The sequence below is a fragment of the Aspergillus uvarum genome, assembly GCF_003184745.1.
Source record: "Aspergillus uvarum CBS 121591 unplaced genomic scaffold BO82scaffold_23, whole genome shotgun sequence".
In the NCBI taxonomy this organism is placed as follows: Eukaryota; Fungi; Ascomycota; class Eurotiomycetes; order Eurotiales; family Aspergillaceae; genus Aspergillus; species Aspergillus uvarum.
In genome coordinates, this window is record NW_020291320.1 from 426,694 (window position 1) to 448,791 (window position 22,098).

The 22,098-nt window shown below is 51.6% G+C and overlaps 7 protein-coding genes across 7 annotated transcripts; 3 read left to right on the forward strand and 4 right to left on the reverse strand.

The window, feature by feature from the left end:
• Positions 1-27: 27 nt before the first annotated feature.
• Positions 28-1,172, forward strand: pre5 (proteasome core particle subunit alpha 6). Its single transcript, XM_025635087.1, has 3 exons — positions 28-98; positions 187-298; positions 425-1,172. Exons 1-3 carry the CDS (start codon positions 61-63, stop codon positions 1,064-1,066), a joined length of 792 nt encoding a protein of 263 aa, XP_025492577.1. The 5' UTR covers positions 28-60; the 3' UTR covers positions 1,067-1,172.
• Positions 1,173-1,280: 108 nt separating this feature from the next.
• On the reverse strand, positions 1,281-2,800 carry med6 (mediator complex subunit MED6). Its single transcript, XM_025633260.1, has 3 exons — positions 2,632-2,800; positions 2,197-2,558; positions 1,281-2,114 (listed from the first exon to the last, which is right to left on the reverse strand). Exons 1-3 carry the CDS (start codon positions 2,723-2,725, stop codon positions 1,566-1,568), a joined length of 1,005 nt encoding a protein of 334 aa, XP_025492578.1. The 5' UTR covers positions 2,726-2,800; the 3' UTR covers positions 1,281-1,565.
• A 158-nt stretch (positions 2,801-2,958) lies between these two features.
• Positions 2,959-5,883, reverse strand: pabA (aminodeoxychorismate synthase pabA). The gene has a single exon (XM_025632342.1). The coding sequence runs from the start codon at positions 5,726-5,728 to the stop codon at positions 3,236-3,238; it is 2,493 nt and encodes an 830-aa protein (XP_025492579.1). The 5' UTR covers positions 5,729-5,883; the 3' UTR covers positions 2,959-3,235.
• A 297-nt stretch (positions 5,884-6,180) lies between these two features.
• Positions 6,181-12,187, reverse strand: BO82DRAFT_66895 (histidine kinase-like ATPase domain-containing protein). Its single transcript, XM_025641453.1, has 2 exons — positions 11,667-12,187; positions 6,181-11,608 (listed from the first exon to the last, which is right to left on the reverse strand). Exons 1-2 carry the CDS (start codon positions 11,792-11,794, stop codon positions 6,571-6,573), a joined length of 5,166 nt encoding a protein of 1,721 aa, XP_025492580.1. The 5' UTR covers positions 11,795-12,187; the 3' UTR covers positions 6,181-6,570.
• A 383-nt stretch (positions 12,188-12,570) lies between these two features.
• Positions 12,571-17,495, forward strand: BO82DRAFT_431909 (TRAPPII-specific subunit TRS120). The gene is made up of 3 exons (XM_025640743.1): positions 12,571-12,763; positions 12,863-13,848; positions 13,904-17,495. Exons 1-3 carry the CDS (start codon positions 12,598-12,600, stop codon positions 17,168-17,170), a joined length of 4,419 nt encoding a protein of 1,472 aa, XP_025492581.1. The 5' UTR covers positions 12,571-12,597; the 3' UTR covers positions 17,171-17,495.
• Positions 17,496-17,632: 137 nt separating this feature from the next.
• BO82DRAFT_353937 (Sec1 family protein) lies at positions 17,633-19,747 on the reverse strand. The gene is made up of 2 exons (XM_025635088.1): positions 18,389-19,747; positions 17,633-18,317 (listed from the first exon to the last, which is right to left on the reverse strand). Exons 1-2 carry the CDS (start codon positions 19,319-19,321, stop codon positions 17,679-17,681), a joined length of 1,572 nt encoding a protein of 523 aa, XP_025492582.1. The 5' UTR covers positions 19,322-19,747; the 3' UTR covers positions 17,633-17,678.
• Positions 19,748-20,105: 358 nt separating this feature from the next.
• Positions 20,106-21,996, forward strand: BO82DRAFT_374183 (lysophospholipid acyltransferase; the record flags this gene model as incomplete). Its single annotated transcript, XM_025637407.1, has 4 exons — positions 20,106-20,127; positions 20,194-20,238; positions 20,328-21,446; positions 21,503-21,996. 4 exons carry the CDS (start codon positions 20,106-20,108, stop codon positions 21,994-21,996), a joined length of 1,680 nt encoding a protein of 559 aa, XP_025492583.1.
• Between the last annotated feature and the right edge of the window lie 102 nt (positions 21,997-22,098).

Sequence of the window (22,098 nt, forward strand, 5' to 3'; positions counted from 1 at the left end):
GACTACTCTTCACTCCCTTGATTCCTCATTTGAACCCGATCCTCATCACATCCTCCCGCCATGTTCAGAAACAACTACGACAACGATGCCGTCACCTTGTATGTATTATCGCCAGCTTCTCTCATTCTTCCAAACGCAACGCAAATACACCTCAGGCGCTGTGCTAATCAAGGACTATGCGCACAGCTCCCCGCAAGGTCGGATATTCCAGGTTGAATACGCACAGGAAGCCGTGAAGCAAGGATCTGTGGTGGTGGGACTGGTCAACAAGACACATGCCGTGCTCGTCGGCTTGAAGGTAAGGCTAGCCCAGCCACTATTTCCCCAAACCCCATGAAGGGTCTTCCAATTTTTCTCCCCTATACAAGAAGAAGACCTCATAAAGCTGACATCTTGCCCACCTCCTTTCCCCCCCCCCTCTCAGCGTAATGCCGAAGAACTCTCGTCATACCAGAAGAAGATCATCGAAATCGACTCCCACATGGGCATTGCCATCGCCGGTCTCGCCTCGGACGCTCGGGTGCTCTCCAACTTCATGAAGCAGCAGTCGCTGGGTTCGCGGATGACCTACGGCCGCCCCTTGCCCGTCGACCGCATCGTCAGCCAGATCGGCGATCGCGCTCAAACGAACACCCAACATTACGGCAAGCGGCCCTACGGTGTCGGCCTGCTCGTGGCCGGCGTCGACGACGCCGGTCCCCACCTGTTCGAGTTCCAGCCCTCGGGCATGACCCAGGAGATGGTGGCCTGTGCCATTGGCGCCCGCTCCCAGATGGCCCGTACCTACCTCGAGCGGAACTTGGAGAAGATCGCCGGCTCCACGCGCGACGAGCTCATCACCCACGGCCTGCAGGCCCTCAAGGAGACCCTTTCCCAGGATAAGGAGTTGACGGTGGATAACACCTCCGTCGGCGTGGTGGGTCTGGCTCCCGAGGGGGCCAGGGGTAGGATCGAGAGCTTCAAGCTATACGAGGGTCAGCTGCTCGTACCTCTGCTGGACGCATTGGAGCGGTCGGAAGCCGGCGAGGAGACGAAAGAGGCCGAGACGATGGAGGTTGACTCATAGAGCGTGGGTCGGGGACGGTGCCGCACCTAGCTTCGAATCCTTTAGATGAATTTACCTTCGGATAGTTATAGTCATGAATCGGGATAATCTCATGTTACCCTATAACCTTCGTCAAATAAGAAGAACCTGTAAGGTTATATCTTAGAGCAGCCATAGCTTTTGAGCATGCCATTGCCTACCGGAAGACTGAGAACTAGAATATATACATGGAGATCAGACTCAAGCCGAAGCAAGCACTGTTTCACACAGAAAAAAACGGTTGGGACCTCCTAAGCATTATGCACGGCATCCCATACCTCTAGAGATTATGTGCTTGAGAATACAATGAAAGCCGATGCGAGTACGCAGAAGCAAAGCTCGCTCCAGCATGAATCCACTGAATGGCAAGTGCTTCACGACATATCTCCCAAGAGTAGCTAGCACCCTTTAGCGAGCCTAGACCGATAACAAGTGAAACGGGTATCATATCTCTCCCCCAGAACCCAGCCAACACCGGACCTCAACTCAGACCCCCCACCTTCACCTTCTTCTTCCTTGATTTACTGTCCTCCAACGCAGCGGCGGACGGCGTCGCAGCTCCCTTCTCCGAGCCCCTCCCCGGTGTGTCCACTCTGACCTGCGGCGTGGCTACTCGTGCAGCCGCTGCACCACCGGCATTGGGCCCCTGTTTACTCAACCCAGCCGCCGCCGCCGCATCCCCGGCCTTGGACATGAGGAACGAACCCGGTTCGCCGACCAGCGGGTTCTCATCCATGAACTCATCCCCGTACTGCGTCAGCAGACTGAACGACTCCGCCAGCGTCCGGGTATCCTGGTATACGGAGCCGCCTGTCTGCGCCACCTGCGATCCGACCAGAGGCGCTTTCGTGGGTGCGTCGGGCATCGGCGTGTTCTCTTTGCTCTGCTGCGCTGCGGTGCCGGCTGCTTGGGCGGCGGAGTCGGGTTGTTTGGCCGACGGCGGGAGATAGGTGTGTCCGTGCGACGGCGTGAAGGTGGGCAGTGTTGATGCTGTTTTGAGGAGGCTGGTGAGAGAGGTCACGGCCGAAAGCTAATTTCAGGGTTAACGGAGTGAGCGGTTGAGACAGACGCTTATTAAAAAAGGATGGAAGGAGGCAGGCAGGCAGCCTTACGATTCGGTTGCCAATGACACTAGCAACGGATGGTGCCATATAGATGCAATCCCCGACGACAAAGTAGGTCGATAGGACTTCCACCTCGTCGTCTTGTCCAGCTCGCTTGCGCCGCGTCTGCTTCCGGATCACCCAGATGTTGGAGGGCTCGTGTGCGAATCGCCCGTCCGGTTGCGCGGCGGCCTGAAGCGGATCGTAGGAGACAATGAATTCCAGGCCCTGCATGGTGGCGAGCCGGCCTTCGAAGGCCTCGCGGGTCTCGATGAATTGCCGGAAGGCTTCGTTGTAGTTGGCTTGGATGGCGAGGGAGGCATTGTTGGATGTGGGATCAAAGAAGGGGGATTCGGCAAAGTAGAAGAGAACTAGTCATTGGAGAGATGGTTAGTATAGATAGTGCGAAGGTACATCCTCTGCCTGCCGGGTACGAAGTCATACTGTTGTTCGAATGGAGATAGCCTCCCATCATCTGCACGTGCGGCGGGGATCGCCATAGAATCTCCTCCAGCGAGGACTCGGGTGCGGTGGCCATGATGTTCGGTGAGCTCGCACAGGTTTTATATGGTTCTTGGAGTTTTGCGAAGCTATAAAATAGATGTGCTACGAGACTCTATCGGTGTCAAAGAAGTAACAGAGAACGAAGCTGGAGAGATCGTTCGAGGCAACTCTCCGCGGAGGTGACGATGTTTGGCGTGTTTGCATCCAACGTCGATCAGTCGCTGAATGCACTGTACTGTACGGTAAATAATAAAAAGGCTACAACTACAATGAGGCAGGTGTGGATGGAAAGAGATATTGTAAGAGATTCTAAGGAAAATCCTCGTGTTGTAATCGAATCGCAACATGCTAGTAGGGTATCTTGTTGAATAGAATCAGTGTGAAAACAAATCCGCCAAAGCTGCGGGCATCGCCTGCCCGAGACGCAAAACCAAACGCCGCACCGTATATGGTAGATGTTGAATGCGATTTTTTGCAACGTCTCTTCTGCAATCAATCAAAGTAAAACAATGTATGGTAAGAAGGTAAAGGGCAATGAGGCCTGCTAGTCATTCTTTACGGACCGGCAATCAAGCGGCACGAATGCACCAAGAACTGTTCTCAACTTGGTTAACATTTCCTCCCATTCGCCCTCAGCAGTGCTAAGAATGGTGACTGCGCCGCCTGCGCCGATGCGCCAGACCTGGTTGGCATCATCGTCGCTAGCACAAGTGAAGGCGGTGCGTATCAGAACCGAGAAGCTCCCTCCACCACCGAGGTCAAGAAACCCCATTGCACCAGAATAGACTCCCCGCTTTCGATCTTCAATCGAGCAAAGGTGCAAGCATGACCGTTCCTTCGGCGCACCGGTCATAGAGCCAGGTGGGAGACATTGTTGCAGCGCTGTGAGGCCATATGCTGACATTCCGTATGACTGTAGTTGTGGCATATCTTGAGTCGCAAAGCCAGGTCGATTGGGGTCGACCTCTCCTATGACATGTGTGATCATTTGATAGACGCGCCCATGGTCTTCTACCTCGAGAAGCTTTTCCACATGAACCCCTCCCGAGCCACAGATACCATAGAGGTCGTGTCGGATGAGATCGGCAATCATGAGGTTCTCTGCCATCTCTTTGGTCGTGCCCAGGATTTCGCGCGCCTTTTCAAGAGTCATGTCGTTCGTCTTCCTCACAGTTCCTTTCATTGGTTTCATCTCCAACCGAGAATGTCGGTCCCAGTTAAGGAAACATTCAGGGCTGCTGCTGACAATCTTGAGGTTTCCTAGTCTGGCATAAGCACTGAAGGCGGCAGGATTATGTTTCTGAAGGCGCCGGTACAGTTTCCAAGGAAACTCCTTGCGGCCACTATTGCTTTCTGCTGAGGGCAATGATATGGTAGTCTCACAAGTAAGACATAGTTCGTACGATTCGCCAGCTAGGAGTTGTGCACGACAGGCGTCGAATTGGTCCTGGTAGATTTGACGATCCGGAAATCGGACCACACCCTGCTCAAGAATGCGATCCAAAGATTGTGACTCTGTCATCGTACCTTCGGTTTCAGCGATTTTGTCAGAAGTGGCAAGCATTTGAAGAGACGACAGTGTCTCATCTAGCCATCCATTGGCCAAATCATCTGTCGCACAAGTAGACTGAATAGTGACGCGGCCCGTGTGATGATCAACGACCACGCTCCTTTCAGTCCATAACAGGCTGGCATCTGCAGGATCGCTCGAGGGACCACCGGCTCCCGAGGCATGCGTCCCTTGGAAGTCCTGTTCGTGGCTTTTTGGACGGGCAATGGAAGCCAGTCCCATTTCATAAGAAAAGTAACCCAGAAAGCCGGCCCAAAATGGGACCGTGTCATCGCCCGTAAGTACTTTTTTGGCATCCATGAGAAACTGAAGTGCGTTCCAAAACCGAGATACTGACAAGCGATCCTCGATGGTGGTTTGGTGATCGCTGGTTGAGCTCTTTGCGCTGCCGATTGATAACTTTTCTAAGAGCAGACGTTTGTTCTGCGCATGGTATTCGAGCCTCCAAGTGCTGTAGCTAGGTACAGATATGATGCTGTGCCGGCCGTTGGACTTGAAAACGACAGCTGCTGACCCGGGACTGTTGAGAGCCTCGCAAATTGTTTCGACTCCTAATTGCTGGGACTGGAAAGTTCGAAAGGAGGAGTGACTCGACGTTGATGCACTCCACTTTAACATAGTATGGACAATGTCCGGGATAGATGGCAAGTCACCGGATGACCTAGGAGCGGCAATTGACATGTTGCTGTAGCTGCCTCGTCCGTTCAGTTTGTTGTATCGGAGAGCCGCATCCCACCACTTTTTGAGCAGTTCACTGCATGCTTTTCTATCCGACTTGCAGGATTCCGGGTGAAATTGAACGGCCCAGAATGGCTTCTTCCTATGGCGAACAGCCATTGGAATTCGTGTCTGATGGGATGCGCCGTCTTGCTCAAGGGACAACCAGGCAAGGAGATCCAGATCTTGCGCAACAAACCCGTTGCGGTGACCGTCAACGGACACGGTTGGCTTCATTTCAGCGTACAGCGAGTGGTACAGCGTGACTTCCAGCTCCTGAACATCTCGGAAGATGTCCTCCTGTGCCGTCTGAACGCGACGCACCTGCCCATGAATGGGGTATGGAAGTCGACGAATCGAAGCCCCGTGGTGTAAACATAAACTCTGGAAGCCAAGACAGATTCCAAAAATAGGTAGTTGGTTTCTGCTATCCAGGTTCCAGATGTCTCTCATGATCCCCACGTCTTGAGGGATATGGGGATCGCCCGGACCAGGTCCAAGAACGACGGCCTCGAAACGCTGCACATAGTCGGCCATGTTACCATTGGGCCATGATGAGTCAATTCTCAGGACTGTGACCGTGGCCTTGAGAACTTCTTCCAGCATGGCAACGACATTGTAAGAAAAGGAGTCATATGCATCAATGTACAATATGTTCTTGGGTGGGATTCCATATGAAGTAGCATCGTGACTTATAGTAGATGTTTGGCCTTCGCCTGCTGACTCCCAGAATCCTAACGAGGGAGCCATATTAGGACACAGAAATCCGAGATGAAGTCTGCAGGCAGACCCACAATAAGATCAGACTTTAAGGTAAGGCAAAGAAATATCTGATAGTATGTGTGCATTCACAAGCAAAATAAAAGGGAGGAGATCATTAACAACAGGAGAAGGAGGGAGGGGCGTAAAGGTGGATTTGCTATCAGATAAAGAACGTAAGATCAGGAAAAGATGCAGAATCCGCCACTCCGAGAGTGGCGACACTAGTAGTCCGTAACTTACAGAGTAGTAACTACTCCGTACAGTCCGTACGGAAAACACCCGCTCGGTTCCTGAAAATACCGGAGGAAAACTTTAAGATCTTCTTCGGTCCGAACTTCATCGCCGCCACTTGCACTGTACATGCATACTATGTAGTATGTGTAGTATTACACCTCAAAATCAAATCACTCTACACAATATATGCATAGGTCTATCTATCCCTAGCCACCACAAATGTACATACATGAAAACCATAAGACCAAACCCTGAAAACGCCCTGCATCCTCTGGATTGGACTCGAGTACTTGACACTAGGTAGAGCTATATTATAGACGTAAAGTATTTCATCTGACGCTTACTCTATGCCGAACGAATTCCGGGATAGCATGCTCTACAGCAGACATCATCATCATCATCTCTGTCTAAAGTCAACTCAACAAAGACTTAACCCAATGCCAATTCATCATCAACATCCGCTCGAGGTTTCAATTTCCCTCACTGGGGGTCACAAGCTTGGCCGCAACTTTAGGGAAGTACTGCGCAACGAATCCTTCACTGCGCCATTGTTAGGTTCCTGGGAATATCCTCCCGAGACCGAGGACGGAATGAACTTACGTGTAGAAACTGTGTGCGGAACTGTGATCCTCGACAAGATTATGCGCCAGTTCATGGCACAGGATCACCCACCAATAAATCAGTGCTTCGGATCGAGTGCCAGCAGATTTCTGAAGTAGCTGCTTTTCGTGCAGCTGCTGGAAGAAGAAGTAGTTGCAAAAAATGCTACCGGCCCGATTGAAAGCAATGGTCTTTCCCGGGTCATAAAAGATGCTGATAATGTCGAAGCGCATTGAAAAGACATCAGCACAGTCGATCAGCAGGGATGCGAAAACGTTGATTCCAAGACTGTTCTTTGCCAGGAAGGCCGATCGATCAGGAAGGGTTTTGACAAACAGCACATGGATGCCACAAGCAAGAGTAGCCACAAATTCAAGATCATGGCTTGGTTTCTCATCGCAGTAGGACTTGGTTTCTGTAACCTCATTCGTTTGTGGTCGGGTATAGACATCAGACGAACCATGGGGTCGACACGCCTGAACCGCCGAAAGCAATTCGGATTGCAGGCGATGAGGAGAGTTGGCAGCGACCGGTGCTTCCGGACGAGACTTTTGCTGTGGATCTTGGACGGAGTAAGGTGGAGGAGGTGTAGCATTTTCAGAGGGTCCAGGGACTGGCGTGTTCGAAGACTCCCCGTTGAGGGCATTCCAAGGCGACCGGTTACCCTCAAGCCCAAACCGCTTGGTCAAATTGGCCAGAAATCCGCGTGGCTTCTGGTCCTGAGCCTGATCCGACCTGTCAACCTGCATATCACGGGTAGAATTTCTGCTCGAGGGAGAATCGGGGAAGTCGCCTGGCATAAGTTGCCGCTCATCTTCCGTTGTGTGCGAGCGTGTCTGACTCTGGCTCTGCACCTGGGTCTGGCCTTGAGCCCAGGCGGCTTCTCTTTCCTGCAAGCGTTGTCGTTCCTCCTCAAGCTGCTTCTGTCGCCTGTCTTCTGCCACCCTTGCTTCTTGGGCCTTCTGCTTGAGAATACGTTCGACATTGTACCCGCGAGCTTTCAACTCCAGGAGATCGGTCTTTAGGAGCATTTCCAGGGTCAGAGTCGAATGAAGCTTCGGTCTAGCAAGAATTAGATGCACCAGAGCCTGACTTATTTCATAGAGATCGTATCTGCCCGGGCATATCCACAATATCCAGTTCCGGGATGGCTGCTGGGTGATGATTGCACTTCGCTTCTGAGTATGAGATATACGCCGTCCCTTAAGAGATCGAGTGAGGGAAATGGATTGTACCACCTGGACTTGTAGATGTTTTTCGAGCCAGCGCACATCGTGTCGTATGGAATCCGACGATTGGTCATGCAGGAAGAGTCTCGTGCGTTCGTGAATCAACTTTTGTAATTTAGCTGCTGGACTCTGATCAGCTGCCACTGCACCCCAATGAGCGCGCTCTTCGACCAGGCTGCTCAGCGGCACTGCTCCCAAAGAAAGGTAGAAGTTCTCTAGAAGCTCTTCTTGTGGAGCGGCCAAAACATGTTCCTTGAACAAATTGAAACTTTGGAAGTCATCCACAACCACTGCATCCTTGGCGACGGTCAAAGTCCACTCCTTAATGCTCTGTTCTTCGTCTTCGTCTTCTGAGCCCGCGACATCATTGCTGACATTCGCCTGAGCCAGAGACGTTATGTCTCTGCTGGATAGAAGAAACCCGGATCTTTTCATCTCCAGGAACAATTCTCGGTCTTTCTTGAGCACTGGGAGATGCTCTGCAAGCGTTCTAAGCAACTTGAGATACTTATCTGCACTTTGAAAAGTGGCCGATACTCTTGCAGGCTCTCTTACTAGCATATGCGCAAGCTCTGTTCTCGTTGGCTCACGCCTGGAGCCCACTGCCATAAGAAATAGATTGGCCTCCTGATCGAAATCGACGAAATCAAATATGTCCTTGTAATCCTCGCCTTCTCCCAGGTAACAGAGCTTGGGCGCCACGTGACGCACGGAAGACTTGTTGTCCATTGAGCCATGAGCAGTCGAGACGGGCACAATCTGAGCATTGCTAACACGATCGATGTCCCGGGATCTGAGTTCCGATACCCTTCCGGCAAGGTACTTGAATACCACCCGGGCGTCTCTTTTGTTAGATGGCGGCAGGCGCATAAGACAATCTAGACAATCGCTCAAAGCAGGATGCTCCTTTACTCCAAACTTCGAGGCATGCGGATGAAGATCCTTCCGGAGAATCTGAAAGCCAAATAGTGTAGCACCCTCTTCAGTAAAACATTTCCCAGGGGTGCTTAAAGTGTCCGACCCTTCGACAGGTAGGAATGGAACCTTGATTGCGCCACAGTCAAAGATAGCATAGCCGCTTGTATGATACTCAGCGATATAGTATGACATGGCTCTTGTGTGCAAACTCCAGTTCTTCTCTGAGGCTGCTCTCGCCATAATATCAACTAAGTCTGCGGCGGATGGAGAAGACCTTAAGCCAAGCATAGATAGAAATTTGCCCTCATTGCTGCTAGGTAGATACTTTCCGGGCCACTGAATGATTGGCAATCCAAGCGCTCGAAGTGAATCCTTAGGCTCAAACAATTCGCATATCTTGTAGCGCGTTGTCTCAAAGCGTTTGGATTCATTATAAGCCTGTCCATCGCGGTATTCAGCTGGGCAGAGGCTCGTGTCCTTGAGCCTCTTGATATCCTTCGAAGGGATGTCTGCTTGAACGGATGCTAGATAGCGTATCAGATCGACATGACTCCACCCCCGCTCGCTGCTGTTCCCTGAGTCCGAAGACTCAGATGAGTTGAGAAGACGTTCGAAGATAACTCCGAGTTCAACTGTTTTACGAACTCCTAATGATGCCAAGAACTTTTCCTTGACACCGTTAAGACCATGGATAACAGGTAAATCATCGAATAGTCGAACAGAAGAGAAATATGTTTCGGGTGGAGTCTTCATCCCCAACTTGGTTGGAATAATGGTTTTCGATTGCAGCACATTGCTCACTGTTTGCTTCGATTTCGGGCTAAAGTACTCCCATTGCTTCGATATTACGGGAAGAACCTGCCCGGAGAATGACGGGTTCTGAGTAATATCATGAGCTGCTGGGAGCATATTTCGATTGCCAGCATTCTCAACCAGCCAAAGGATCCAGGTGACAACTTGTAATTCTGTCCATCCCATTACCTCCAGCTCTCTGTTCCCAAGATTCTTTGTGAATTTAAATGGTGCCACGGATGGTGGCAAGGGCAAGCTTGCTGGTATTTTTTGCGGATTCAGAAAGCTTTCGATACCCGCAAAGACAATCAATTTGCCCTGTGAATCGGCGCTCTCTTCGTCGCTTGCTACTGCAACACTAAGGATACTTTGAACGGAATAAGTATCGAGCTGACCCGCAACAGCCTTCCGACTGAGCCAAGCAAGAAACTCGTTGACTTGACTAGAGCGCAACGTAGTACGCTCCAACTCTTTCTTGATGTCGGACACAGTGATATCAGTCACCAGGCCAAAGTCCGTCAATTTCTTGACAAAATCTTTAGCACCTGTCACGAAAGCATCTGGCAAAACTGGAATCGAATCCATGAAGCTGAGATCCTTGGGAGCTATGCGTGCTTGATGGCTCTGAATTACACCGCATGTTGACAGAACCTCAATCGAGGAGCTTTTGTTGCACGTCCAGAACGCGTCTTCTATTGTCTGCCCCAGCACTGAGGATGGGGTCGATTCACGAAACACAAATTGGTTTGCGGTATGGATGGCTTCGGGGAGAATATCGCCTATATCATCTTTGCGGATCTTGGTTGAGTTGGAATCGTTCTTTCCAAGGTGTATCCTGGATTTTATGGATGCCATCTCCGCAGTCCACGCAATACGACAGACAATGCCGGCCGCCCGTAGCATTTCAAGGTTCCACTTGCTGATATATCGAGTGTTAAGATCGATACTCTCCCTCTCGACCGTGGGAATCACAGAAGGTGCCGATATATGAGCGTTGAGGCCTGTTGTTTGATGGGTTGGGAAACCTATGAAGATCCTTCCATCTTTCGAGGGAAGTATAGAGGCAAGAATTTCCGATTCCAGGCCGGAAGCTCTGGAGGCTAAAGTAGTATCATATGAAGGTGTCAAGATAGCGATTGTCGATTTCTTCGGCGGTGGTTTCCGAGTGGCTCTTTCAAGTTCACTGCTCAACGATTGGCTGACAGACGCTTGAATACTAGCAGTGTTGATGTGAAGGAAGACAGATGCCTTTGAGGTCTTGATCATCTCGCCGATGTCGCTTGTATTATCATTGACTTCAGTCTTCAACGGCTTTTCCGAGGTTTTTTGGCCGGTGAGTCGTGAGAAGAAGGTGCGCAACGAGCCTGTAGTATCACGGAGGCCCTCGCTGAAAATGCTTGCATTTGGTTTCCATTCGATAACTCGCATCCACTCAGCGTCAACCTGGGCAACCTCCCGAGTAACCGACTGGATTTTCATCAGTCCGTGAGACGTCTTTGTATCGACGTCTCTTGGAATAACAAGGTCAACACTCGGGGCTGTCTTTTTGGACAGTTGCAGCACTTTCCAATCGTCTAACCACAGCTCTATACCTTCGAGGCTGACAAAAGTAAGACTACTGGATAAGAACTGGCATAACTGCATCAGCGAAGGGATTGGGGTGGAGTCATTGCGATAGTCCAGGACGAACGTGGTCTCGGGGTTGGCGTCTTCGTTCAGCTGTAATCTGCGTGTAAAAAGTGCGTTTCCCTTCCAATAAAAGGCCATTGCTTCCTTTCCGGATGATACAAAAGGCTCCTCACAATCGTCAAAGACACTGTAGAAGCCGACGCCAAATGCTCCAATTTTAGTTTCATCGGGATTTCCATCAGCAATACGCTTCAGCCTTGACCAATCCTTTTCACTAAAAGGAAGACCGTTGTTCGATATGAGGAGGCGTTTGAGCGTATGATGGGAGATCGTATGCTTGATCACGGTGTTCTCATCGGGAGCTGGAGGCAGGGGTACCGTGGTTGAAGGTATTGTCTCGAATTTGATAGTGACTTTCCTGGCATTCGCATCCGCGGCATTCTGTATCATTTCGCGCAGAACAGTCCTGTGCGTATGACATCAGCGACAATCCCTCGAGTCCAAGTCACTTTGGAAAGTATTACCATTTGCCCGAGTATCGTGCAAGAACTTTCGAGATCAAGCCCCTTGTGTCCACTGTAACCGCCTCTTCATCGTTCCCAGACCCCAACGTGCGCGCTCTGAGCGCATTGAAATCGATCTTCTGCGCCATATTCGCAGGCTGACAGGAAGAATATCACGGGCGAACGACCCGATGATTAAGGATGAGAACCAGCAAAAGTGATTCTTTTCAAAAGGATGCAACAGAGATTTCGAGGAGGGTCGAGTTGCTGGATGACAGGTTGTTTAATATCCGAAGTGGCTGAAACCTGGGCAAAAGATAGACAACAACGCAAAAGATCTAGAGCTTCATTCCATGGCAACGCAGGCACCAGCGTATAAAAGCTTGTTTCAAACAAAGAAAGAGAGCTATAAACAGCACAGCGCGGGACAGGGAAAAGAGGAAAAGGGGAAGAGTCGAGGGAATCGGGAGCAGGGATCTCTGTCTGACTGGAACCGAGTCCGATGGCGACTGAAGGTAAATGGTAAATGGTAAATGACGGAGACAACCGCGGAGTTAAACCGTTTATCAGGGAGCGGTTGTTTCTTATCTGACTGAACTGAAGCAGCTGATAGGTTAGTCAGACCTTATGTCAGCAGGGGGAGAGGGGCGGGGCGGTAAACACTCCGACCATTCATCATTTCCGGGGTTGTTGTTCACCTCTCGGTCATGCTTCGATGCATACTATCGTTTCCTTGGTTAAGGTAACCCAAGACTATAATTACAGAGTTACAGAGAGCCAACCAGCGGTACCTTGACCAGTACCTTCCTCCATACCTATCAACCACTCACCATTGCGTCGTGCATAGCGCTTCGTATGACTTCCGGCCGCTTGGCCGCCTGCCCGCCTGCCGCCTGCCCGCCGTGATTGGAAGCAGTCTTGACCACAGCGTCGACCGTATCCGGACGACATAATGGGGGTAGATCCTCTCTCTCCCATTGCGCCGGTGCGTCTGAGGGCCCTTTTGCTGCCCATTGGCAAAATTAGGCGATCCCGGTTCCTGAGCTTTGCTGCAAGACTCCAAGCCGAGAATGTTGTCCGCTTGGGTGATATCAGTCCCGATGCGCGCCCAAATCGAAGTATGTTCACTCATTGATTGCTATAGCGCCCCAAGTGATTACACTCCCTCCCATTGCGATAAATGATAATCACACTAAACGGCTAATTTCCGTCCATAGACATGTTCTCCCCGCTGGCGTTCCCTACTGGGATGATTCTCTATGATCTCACCTATTCCGTACCGCCCACGTCCCACTTGGAACTGTTTCCCTTCGAGATATTCCGTGAGCCTTTGGTGGTAATTGCGATTGCCGATGGAGCAGAGCTCATTGATGATACAAAGAACGGGGAGAAAACCTCAGCGGTCGATCGGCCCCCGGAGCCAAGCGAACTGGAGCAACTTCGACAGGAACTGGAAACACTAAAGCAGACCAACTTGAGGGCCTTGGTACACCAGCTTCTGATATTTGACTATGACGGCGTGGAGAAATTGTTCAATGGCCCGGATAATGTTTCATGGGTGCCGCGACCCGAAGCGTCTAAGGCTACTACAATGAAAACGGTATTATGCGACATAACATCCTTGCTTCTATCCGAATTAGATGAGTTCGCCAAGACCATACAGAGTATTCCTACCATCAATTCCCCGAGAGCATCATCCTGGGGTCCGCATCGAGGGCCCGACATCCGCCCACGCCCAACAGATCGCCTATTTCATCGGATGACGATGCCTGCGCAGCTACCATCCAATCCCAACGGTGCATCAGAGTCGCGCCGGGGCTCTAATCAAGGTTCGCCTGCTCCCGGTGACCATGAGACGCCTACTACATTCGACGAAATAACCCGGTCAATTCAACTGGCCAACCGCTCCAACTCGATAAGCAAGCCACATTCTCTTCCATCGTCAAAAGAGCACAGTCGTGATCGCATGTCGGTAAGCGGCATGAGCGCAACAGACCGAACAAAAAATCGGATCAAAGGACGTATAGGTGTGGTTGTTGGAACATTATTTCTCCAGGCAGGCAGATGGCCTGATGCTCTCAAAGAACTTGTCGAGGCTGCGTCCAATGCAAGAGCCAGTAGTGACTATGTGTGGCATGCCAAAGCGCTGGAATCCATTCTTCTCTGTCTGCTGATGCTCGCTTGGGCTGGGATGGATTTTCAGGTATGTCACTTGGAATGAATTTTGCCGCTGATTGTTTGTCACTTACGCCGAAAAGATACCACCTGTATGCTACCCCGTGTCCGACAAGTCATCGAAGCTGTCATACAACACTACCTTCGACTCAGGCTCGTCCTCCGCAGGAAACCGGATCATATCTCTCCAAAATCTGTCCAACCTACTCCCAGATCTTTCGAACAATATACTGAATCTCTATAACCGCGCCGCTAACATCACCGATGAACCATTGCCTCAGCTAGTCTATTCTGAGACCGTCGTTCGCCTGGCAAGGTTATTGGCTGCCGCACGAATTCGAGATGGTGCTTTGGACGATGTAGCCCTGAAGAATATCGTCACAAACGAGCCTCTGGTGCCATTACTCCGCCCGGAGCGGCCCCGTGGGCTCAATATGCTTCGGAAGTCTGAGATTGCAAACTTCCTTTTCCGCGCATTACCTCTATCCCCTGGGTCAGATCTGCCTCCCACTGATGCTATACCTATCACTGTGGGTGTGATCTCCATCTTAAATATTCTCGATCTACCACGAAAGAAGGCGTTTCTTTTACGAGAGCTTCTTTCGCTTATGATTCCTACCCTCGTACAAGCGCGTAAGATTGGCGCAGCAGAAGTGGGGGTCCATCCTGCAGCTGGGTTGGCGTCTTTGACTGACACCGCGTTTGACATCAACGCTCTTGACCTTGGCCCGGGCAATATGGAAGAAAGTATGCGTTCTCTACTCGCTGTAATAGGGGACACATATGGCGTGCAGCCGTCGTCGTATTGCGAATGGGAAAAAAGACGCTCATCTACTATTAGTACCAACGATGCTTTCCCCGACTATGATTCCGTGGCCGCTATTGTCGAACGATCTTTCCGTCATGCTAATCTGGATCAGTATGGGGATCTCAATCTCAAGATTGACGTTCTTAAGGCAGCTATCAGCTCGTGTGAGGCACTTCCAGATTTTGATGGTGTGCTTCGTTTCACAGTCGAACTTCTTCAAACCATTCGAGGGGACCTGATGCTCGCAGAGACCCAATTCAGCCCGCCTTGCCTGTCTCGTGATGAGCAGATTAGGCTCTTAAACAATATCAAACGAACTGTTGGTGCGGCCAAAAGATTAGGCGCACCCGAGCTGGAAGCGGAATATTGGGATGATTTCTTAGTACGGGGTATTGAGCTTTTGCCTCTCCCTGATCCCAGACGACCTGTTCGTCACTCCAAAACAGATCTGGATGCTGTCGCAGCGGATCACGAAAAGCCAGCCAAAGATCCGTTCCTCTATAATCCCTTCGCGAAGGCAAGTACCAAGGCTTCTGAGGTTCTGATGGTTGCGGGTGAATATGCGGCATTCCAAGTCTCGCTTCAGAACCCTTATGACTTCGAGCTAGAGATCGAGAAGCTTAGCCTGGATGGTGATGGCGTGCCTCTGGATGCTGTGGCAGAGTGGGTGCTCGTGCCTCCTCTATCCTTGCAAAAGATCACTGTTTACGGGCAAGCCCTTGAAGAAGGTGCGCTCAACATTACTGGCTGCATTGTCAAGGTTAGGCACTGCAGGGAGCGCAGGTTCCCAATCTTCCAGTCAATTTGGAAGCCAGAGACAGAAGTGAAATTTAAACGCACAGGGCTTGCTGCTAAGAAGCCTGCGGTGGATCGTCCTCTGTCCTGGAGTTCGACCACCGCCAGAGACGGTAAAACGATACCCAAGAAGGGCCCTGACACTTCGGCCTGCGAAGTCAAAGTCATTGGTAAACAACCATCTCTAGCAATTGAGTCGTTGTCTCTTTCTCAGTCCGCAATCATGGTACTCGAAGGCGAACTCAGCTCCTTCGACATTACGCTTCGCAATACGTCACCGTGCCCGCTTAATTTCATCTTATTCACTTTCCAGGACTCCACAACCAGACAGGTGCAGTCAGCGCTTGGCAACAAAGACCTCCTTCCTGTTGAAATCTATGAGCTGGAATTGAACCTTACCAGACCTGCGCTGCGCTGGCGCCGACAAGGTTCGAATCCTGAAGACTACTCGATCCCGGCAGGTCAAAGTGCTACGTTTACCATCAAAATCATCGGAAAGCCCGGCTTGCAGGACACTACTGTGCAAATTGATTATTCGTACCTTGGCATGTCGGACGGCGGGTTGCCCGATGTCTTCTATACCCGCCAACTGTTCGTCCCACTTACTGCTACGGTCAATGCCAGTGTTGAGATCGCACGGTGTGATATCTTACCACTCAGTAGTGATTTTGCCTGGTGGAATCGTAAGAATGGTACTGTGGAAGGCGAAGCTGATGATAGCCAATCCCTTGATTCCGGTGCTATCTCACCGGTCCTGTCCCATCTTGCCCACGGCAAGTACGGACCTGATCACTGCATCTGCCTGCTAGACCTGCGCAATGCCTGGCCCAACCCTTTGTCCGTGTCCTTGAAGGTTCAGGAGCAGCCTGTGGAGTCTGAGCAGGCTGCAACCTACGACGTTGCTGCTGACTCAGAGTGCCAGTATACTGTGCATGGAGAACTTCAACCGGGTCAAACATCTCGCTTTGTTCTCGTACTTCCTCGGGTGCATCTAGAAAACCCCCACGCATCAATACCCATACTGAACACGGGCGTGAAGCGTCAGTTCGTCGTCAGCGCCCACAAGCTTTCCTTCGACGCCGAGGCAGCCTCCCGTGAAGCATTCTGGTATCGCGAAGAGCTCCTCCGCCGGGTATCCGGACACTGGAAAGAGAAAGCCGGCGGACGCGTGGGGATCATCGACCTTCGCAACCTCCGTTTCAACGCCCGCATGGTCGACGCCTTCCGATCCGACGACATCGGCGTGACCTACGCCCTGGAACCCTTGCTGCCCGATGAGTCCACCAGTACCGCGGCCGTGCGCACTGGAAACTCCAAGTACGACGTCCGAACGGACGAGCTGCTGAACCTCACCGTCACGGTTCTCAACCGCTCGAACAGACCCCTGCACCCACTCCTGCGGCTGCAGCCCAGTCTCCGCCACCAGCCCAGCAACGTGGCCCTGGACCTCTCACGGCGGCTCGCCTGGACTGGCATGCTGCAGCAGGTGCTCCCTGTTCTCAACGGCGGGGAAAGCACGACCGCCACCGTCGGCGTCACGGCTCTCTGCCGGGGCGAGTATGAGTTCGGCGCAACCGTAGAGGAGCTCCGGCTCCTGGCGCCCACGTCGGAGCCTGGAGGCGATGCCCGTTCGGCCGCCTTCCATGACGCCGATGGTATCATCACCGATACGTTTGGTGCGGATGTGGCCAAAAAGCGTCGGATCTGGCACGCCCAAGAGACCTGTGTTATGAACGCTCATGATTGAAACGCCAAGCGATCGGGGGATAGGAGCACACAATGAATAAATAGATGGATAAACGCTCCCCGTAATTCAGCTGATGTATAAGGAGAACTGTTTCTTTAGACAGAATACATATATACCCTCTCTGTCTCTCTCCTTCTCCTGTTCCTGACTGTGTTCCCATGCAGGCTGTCAAGATGATTAAGCATGCTTCTCGCACTTCGGACTAATGCTATGGATAGCCCCTTTCAACGACGCTATAAATGTACCTCTAAAGTGATCGATGTTGGCTGATATTCCAATCTCATGATTCACATTACCCTATGCAAGTTTTGGATATACCTACAATAGTCTTACTTCTTACTTAGTGATTGCGCCTCATGTCATTACAGCCCCGCTCAGCTGCACAGCCGCCGCAATCTTGAGTGCGAGATTCGCAGAGTCCAAACTGACGGTACGAAGCGCAAAGGAGCATGCTACAGATGGAGAATAAACAATGGATATATTAATAATGGAGCCCCCATGGATATAACTAATGCCCGATAGCCCTCTGCAACCGTCCAGCGGCAGTCGAGGGCCCGGGCTCGGGCCAACCGCTCACAGCATCATCAACTTCTTCCAGGAAGCTTGTGCTGTTGTGAATGGCTGTGCCACCTAGCACTACCCGCACGCCAGGCGAGCTAGCGTTGACTTGGGCGACCATTTTGGCTTCTTCGTAGGTTGCGCCACCAACCATGAAGATGATTATGTCCTGAGGCTTGTCTCGGGTATGGCCCCCGCCCTCGAGAAACGGGTACTGGAGTTCCCTCAATCGACCTTTGATCAGGTTCTGAAGCGTGGCTTCTAAGCGCGGAGAATGTTGCGTGTAGACGTTCTCTACGCCTTTGAGTCCCTTGAAGCGATCTCGCGCACCAGAGAACAAGGAGGTGGACTCGAACAAGTCTGAGAAGCCACCAGCGACCGGGGGCGCCTGCAAGGAATGGTGATAAGCGAGTAATTTAGGGATGATGTTGACTTTGTACGATGGAACATCGCCCGCAGTGACCAGCAGGTCAAGGAGAATCGGAAGAGCATTGTTGGGCTGCCTTTCGTACCGAATGGCATACAATGCCACTAGCCGTAACTTGCTCTCAGCTGACACCTTTGGTAATTGTATTACCCTTTGGAGATTCTGTAAATATGTGGTCAACCGGGTGTCCTTGGGTGCTAGGCCATTTCAGATGTAACCATCTTGATGCATACCTTGAGGTCATTCGCGTGGTTGTCATTACAAGCCAAACTCTGTTCCAACTCACTCACGTCAAGAAGATCCTCTTCCCCCACGCGTCTACTCAGCTCGCCAACCAAGGTAACATGCTTGCTAACATTCCCGGAAAGCTTGCGAAATTCGGGATAGTCTTCAACAAAGCGTTTCATGTCTGCAATCGAGTCGATGTTCATAGTGCTGTGAGTCTTTGCTTGATATTGCTCGACGTATTCTTTGATGTTCTGGCCTAGATCGCCGAAGTTTTGATACATATTCTTCTTAAAGAAGGGATCTTGGTCTTGAGAAAGAACGATTTCCCGCAGCTCCGGCCGGATCTCGGGCACGTCTCTCAGATCCACTCGACCATTGTGGATGCCCATCAATTCATGCACCATGGCCTGGTAAGTCCATTGTGTGAGTAGCGGCGTGATGGGATCATCTCGACGGTCCAAGATCAATAGTATCGGCGGCGTATCCGTCTTGCGAAAATCAAATAGCTGTTCCTCTTGGGTCAGCTGGTAGCGGACCTCGGTGGCCAGCTTCTTGGCCAACAAGCTGTTCTTTTCGTAACGAATCAACGGGTTCTTTTTCAAGGACAATAAGATCGCAATGACGCCTTCGGTAGCTCTCTGTAGGGCATCGGGGTTCCACAAATCTGGCGACTGGCTCCACAACCGCTGCTGAGGGTATCCAAGGTTCAAGGAGCACAGATCCGGGTTGATCACGAGGAAATCTGCGAAGTGCTCCTGGACCAGGCGAACGACTTCGTGAGAGTCAGCTTCGGCAAGCCTCTCGAGTGACGATTTGCGGATGATATTGCTGAGGTAGATATAGTATTCCCCGTACTTCGGTTCGCGGAGCTCGTCGATCAGGAATTGGATCGAGGTGGGGGATGGTCGTACGAAGCACAGGCATCGCAAATGTCGCATTCGTTCGCGAGAAGCATTATCGAGCCGATCAATCAGATAGACTTCATGGTTCAACAGTGCGGATTGAGTAATGGCGGTGGAGACAATGGGGACCTATTCCAGAGCCGTTAGCACATACGGTGTCTATTCGACACGATCCGCGCAAGTCCCACTGTCTCACTGTCAAGGAGCAAGATCTTCATCTTGGCCGAGGACGAAGGGCCCGAAGCCGATGAGTCGCCTGCGGTGACCATCTTGGAGATGTATCCCGAGACCGCGGCCACAACGTCCATGTTCGGCGACCGGAAGTGTTGGGTTGGGGAAAGTGGGGAAAGAGGAGGGAGTGCAGCGAGGGCAGCGAGTGCAGCAAGCGAAGCAAGCGACAGTTAAGATGAAACTCAGGGATCAGAACCAGAAGAAATTGGCGACATCAAGGACGATGCAAATAGGGGGGGGGGTTGTTGACACGGAAGTGGAGATGTGGTGGTAAGTTACGGAGGAGAAAGGGAAGAAGGAGACGAGGAGACGATGCCAAGCAGCGGGAGGAAACAGATGACGATGCCCATGTGATGCATAGCTGGATACCTTTTTTTTTGTTTTTCGCATCTCAACACTTTTCGGTGGCTTTTTTTTTTCTTCTCCTTCTTCTTTTCCCTTTCCTCTTCTTCTTTTCCTTCTTCTTCTCAATGTCGCTGTTCACCGCACTCATGCATATCTCATTTCCTCTCTATTAACTAGTATTGATCCCTACTATCCTACAGTTATTCCGTTATTCCGTTATTCCCTCCATTCCTTCTGCAACATTATGTTGCCCTTTATAGATCTTCGTATGTCGCTCTCCGCCAACTTCCCCCCCTCCAAAGAGCGGTAGACTGACCTCCCGTTGGTGCCAGTGTTCGACTATCCCGCAAGGGCAACAGGAGCTTCCATTGATGAGCGTATGTTTCTCTTCTATACCTATACTGGGCCCATTTAGTGTGCTTGCGCGCAGTGCTGATTCCGCGGTTGTTTGGTTCCCTCGGCATAGTCAAGCTCATTGCGTCATTCCTCCTCTCATATCCTTTGGCCGGCCTGTTGAAGCGAATCCCCGATGCTCAACCCTGGAAGAAGAATGTTTTCATCATCGCCGTATCGCTGGTCTACATTGTTGGTCTCTTCGATTTGTGGGATGGTCTTCGCACATTGGCCTATAGCTCCGCTGGTATCTACCTCATCGCCTATTACATTGATGGATCATTGATGCCATGGATCGGTTTCGTCTTCCTGATGGGCCACATGTCCATCAATCACATCTATCGCCAAATCGTCGACGATGCGCAGGTCGTGGATATTACAGGCGCTCAGATGGTCCTGGTCATGAAGCTTTCCGCGTTTTGCTGGAACGTTCATGATGGTCGGTTGCCGCAAAGCCAGCTCTCAGATGCCCAGAAGTACGCCGCTATCACTCAGTTCCCAAGTGTTCTGGATTATCTGGGGTATGTGCTCTTCTTCCCATCTCTGTTCGCTGGCCCGGCTTTCGATTACGTCGACTACCGCCGCTGGATTGACACGACTCTATTCGATGTACCTCCTGGAACCGATCCTTCCAAGGTGCCCCCGACCCGGAAGAAGCGAAAGATCCCCAGAAGCGGCACGCCTGCTACGAAGAAAGCTATAGTTGGATTGGTCTGGATTCTGGTTTTCCTGCAATTAGGCTCCTTGTACAACCAAGACACCTTACTCGGAGAGGGCTACATGAACTACTCCTTCCTTAGACGGATCTTCATAATGCACATGGTCGGCTTTGCTGCCCGATGCAAGTACTATGGCGTCTGGTCACTAACAGAGGGTGCCTGCATCCTCTCTGGAATGGGATACAACGGCTTCGACCCCAAGTCGGGCACGGTCTTCTGGAACCGTCTCGAGAATGTTGATCCATGGAGTCTCGAGACAGCGCAGAACTCCCACGGCTACCTGGGCAGCTGGAACAAGAACACTAACCACTGGCTGCGGAACTACGTCTACCTGCGCGTCACTCCCAAGGGCAAGAAGCCTGGATTCCGCGCCAGCATGGCCACCTTCACCACCAGTGCATTCTGGCACGGTTTCTACCCTGGTTACTACATGACCTTCGTTCTAGGCTCCATCATCCAGACCGTCGCCAAAAGTAAGAGCCCAGATTCTTCACCTACTGCGGGAACTTTGATACTGATCGAACTCCAGAATTCCGCCGTCATGTCCGGCCCTTCTTCCTCACTCCCGATGGCAGCAAGCCTGGGCCCTACAAGCGCTATTATGATGTTATGAGCTGGCTCGTCACTCAGATTACCATGTCCTTCACGGTGATGCCTTTCATCTTTCTCTCTTTCGGCACCTCGGTCGCCGTCTGGCGCAGCGTCTACTTCTACGGCATCGTCAGCAACCTTCTCTCGATCGTCTTCTTCGTCAGCCCCGCCAAGGCGATCCTCGTCAAGAAGCTCAAAGCCCGCGGCACCAGTCGCCCGCCACACGGCCCCCGCACGGCCAGCGCCGAGTCGCTGCAACAACCGCCAACCCTCGGTCTTCCCAGCGACGCCATGCAGGAATTTGATGACGCCGTCCAGGAGATCATGGCCGAGATCGAGTCCCGTCGCAGACGCGGCAGTGTCGTCTCTATGCCCACGGGCGAAGAGCTGAAAGTCGCCGTCGAGAGCAAGATCGGGCGTAAGCTTCCCTGATTTTCAGGATCCTTCTATACGCTTGGGAGGTGGGAATGCATTGTATGGATGGGTCATTCATGGCTCCCTTCACATGATCGTCGCCTTCCCTTTCGTTATGTT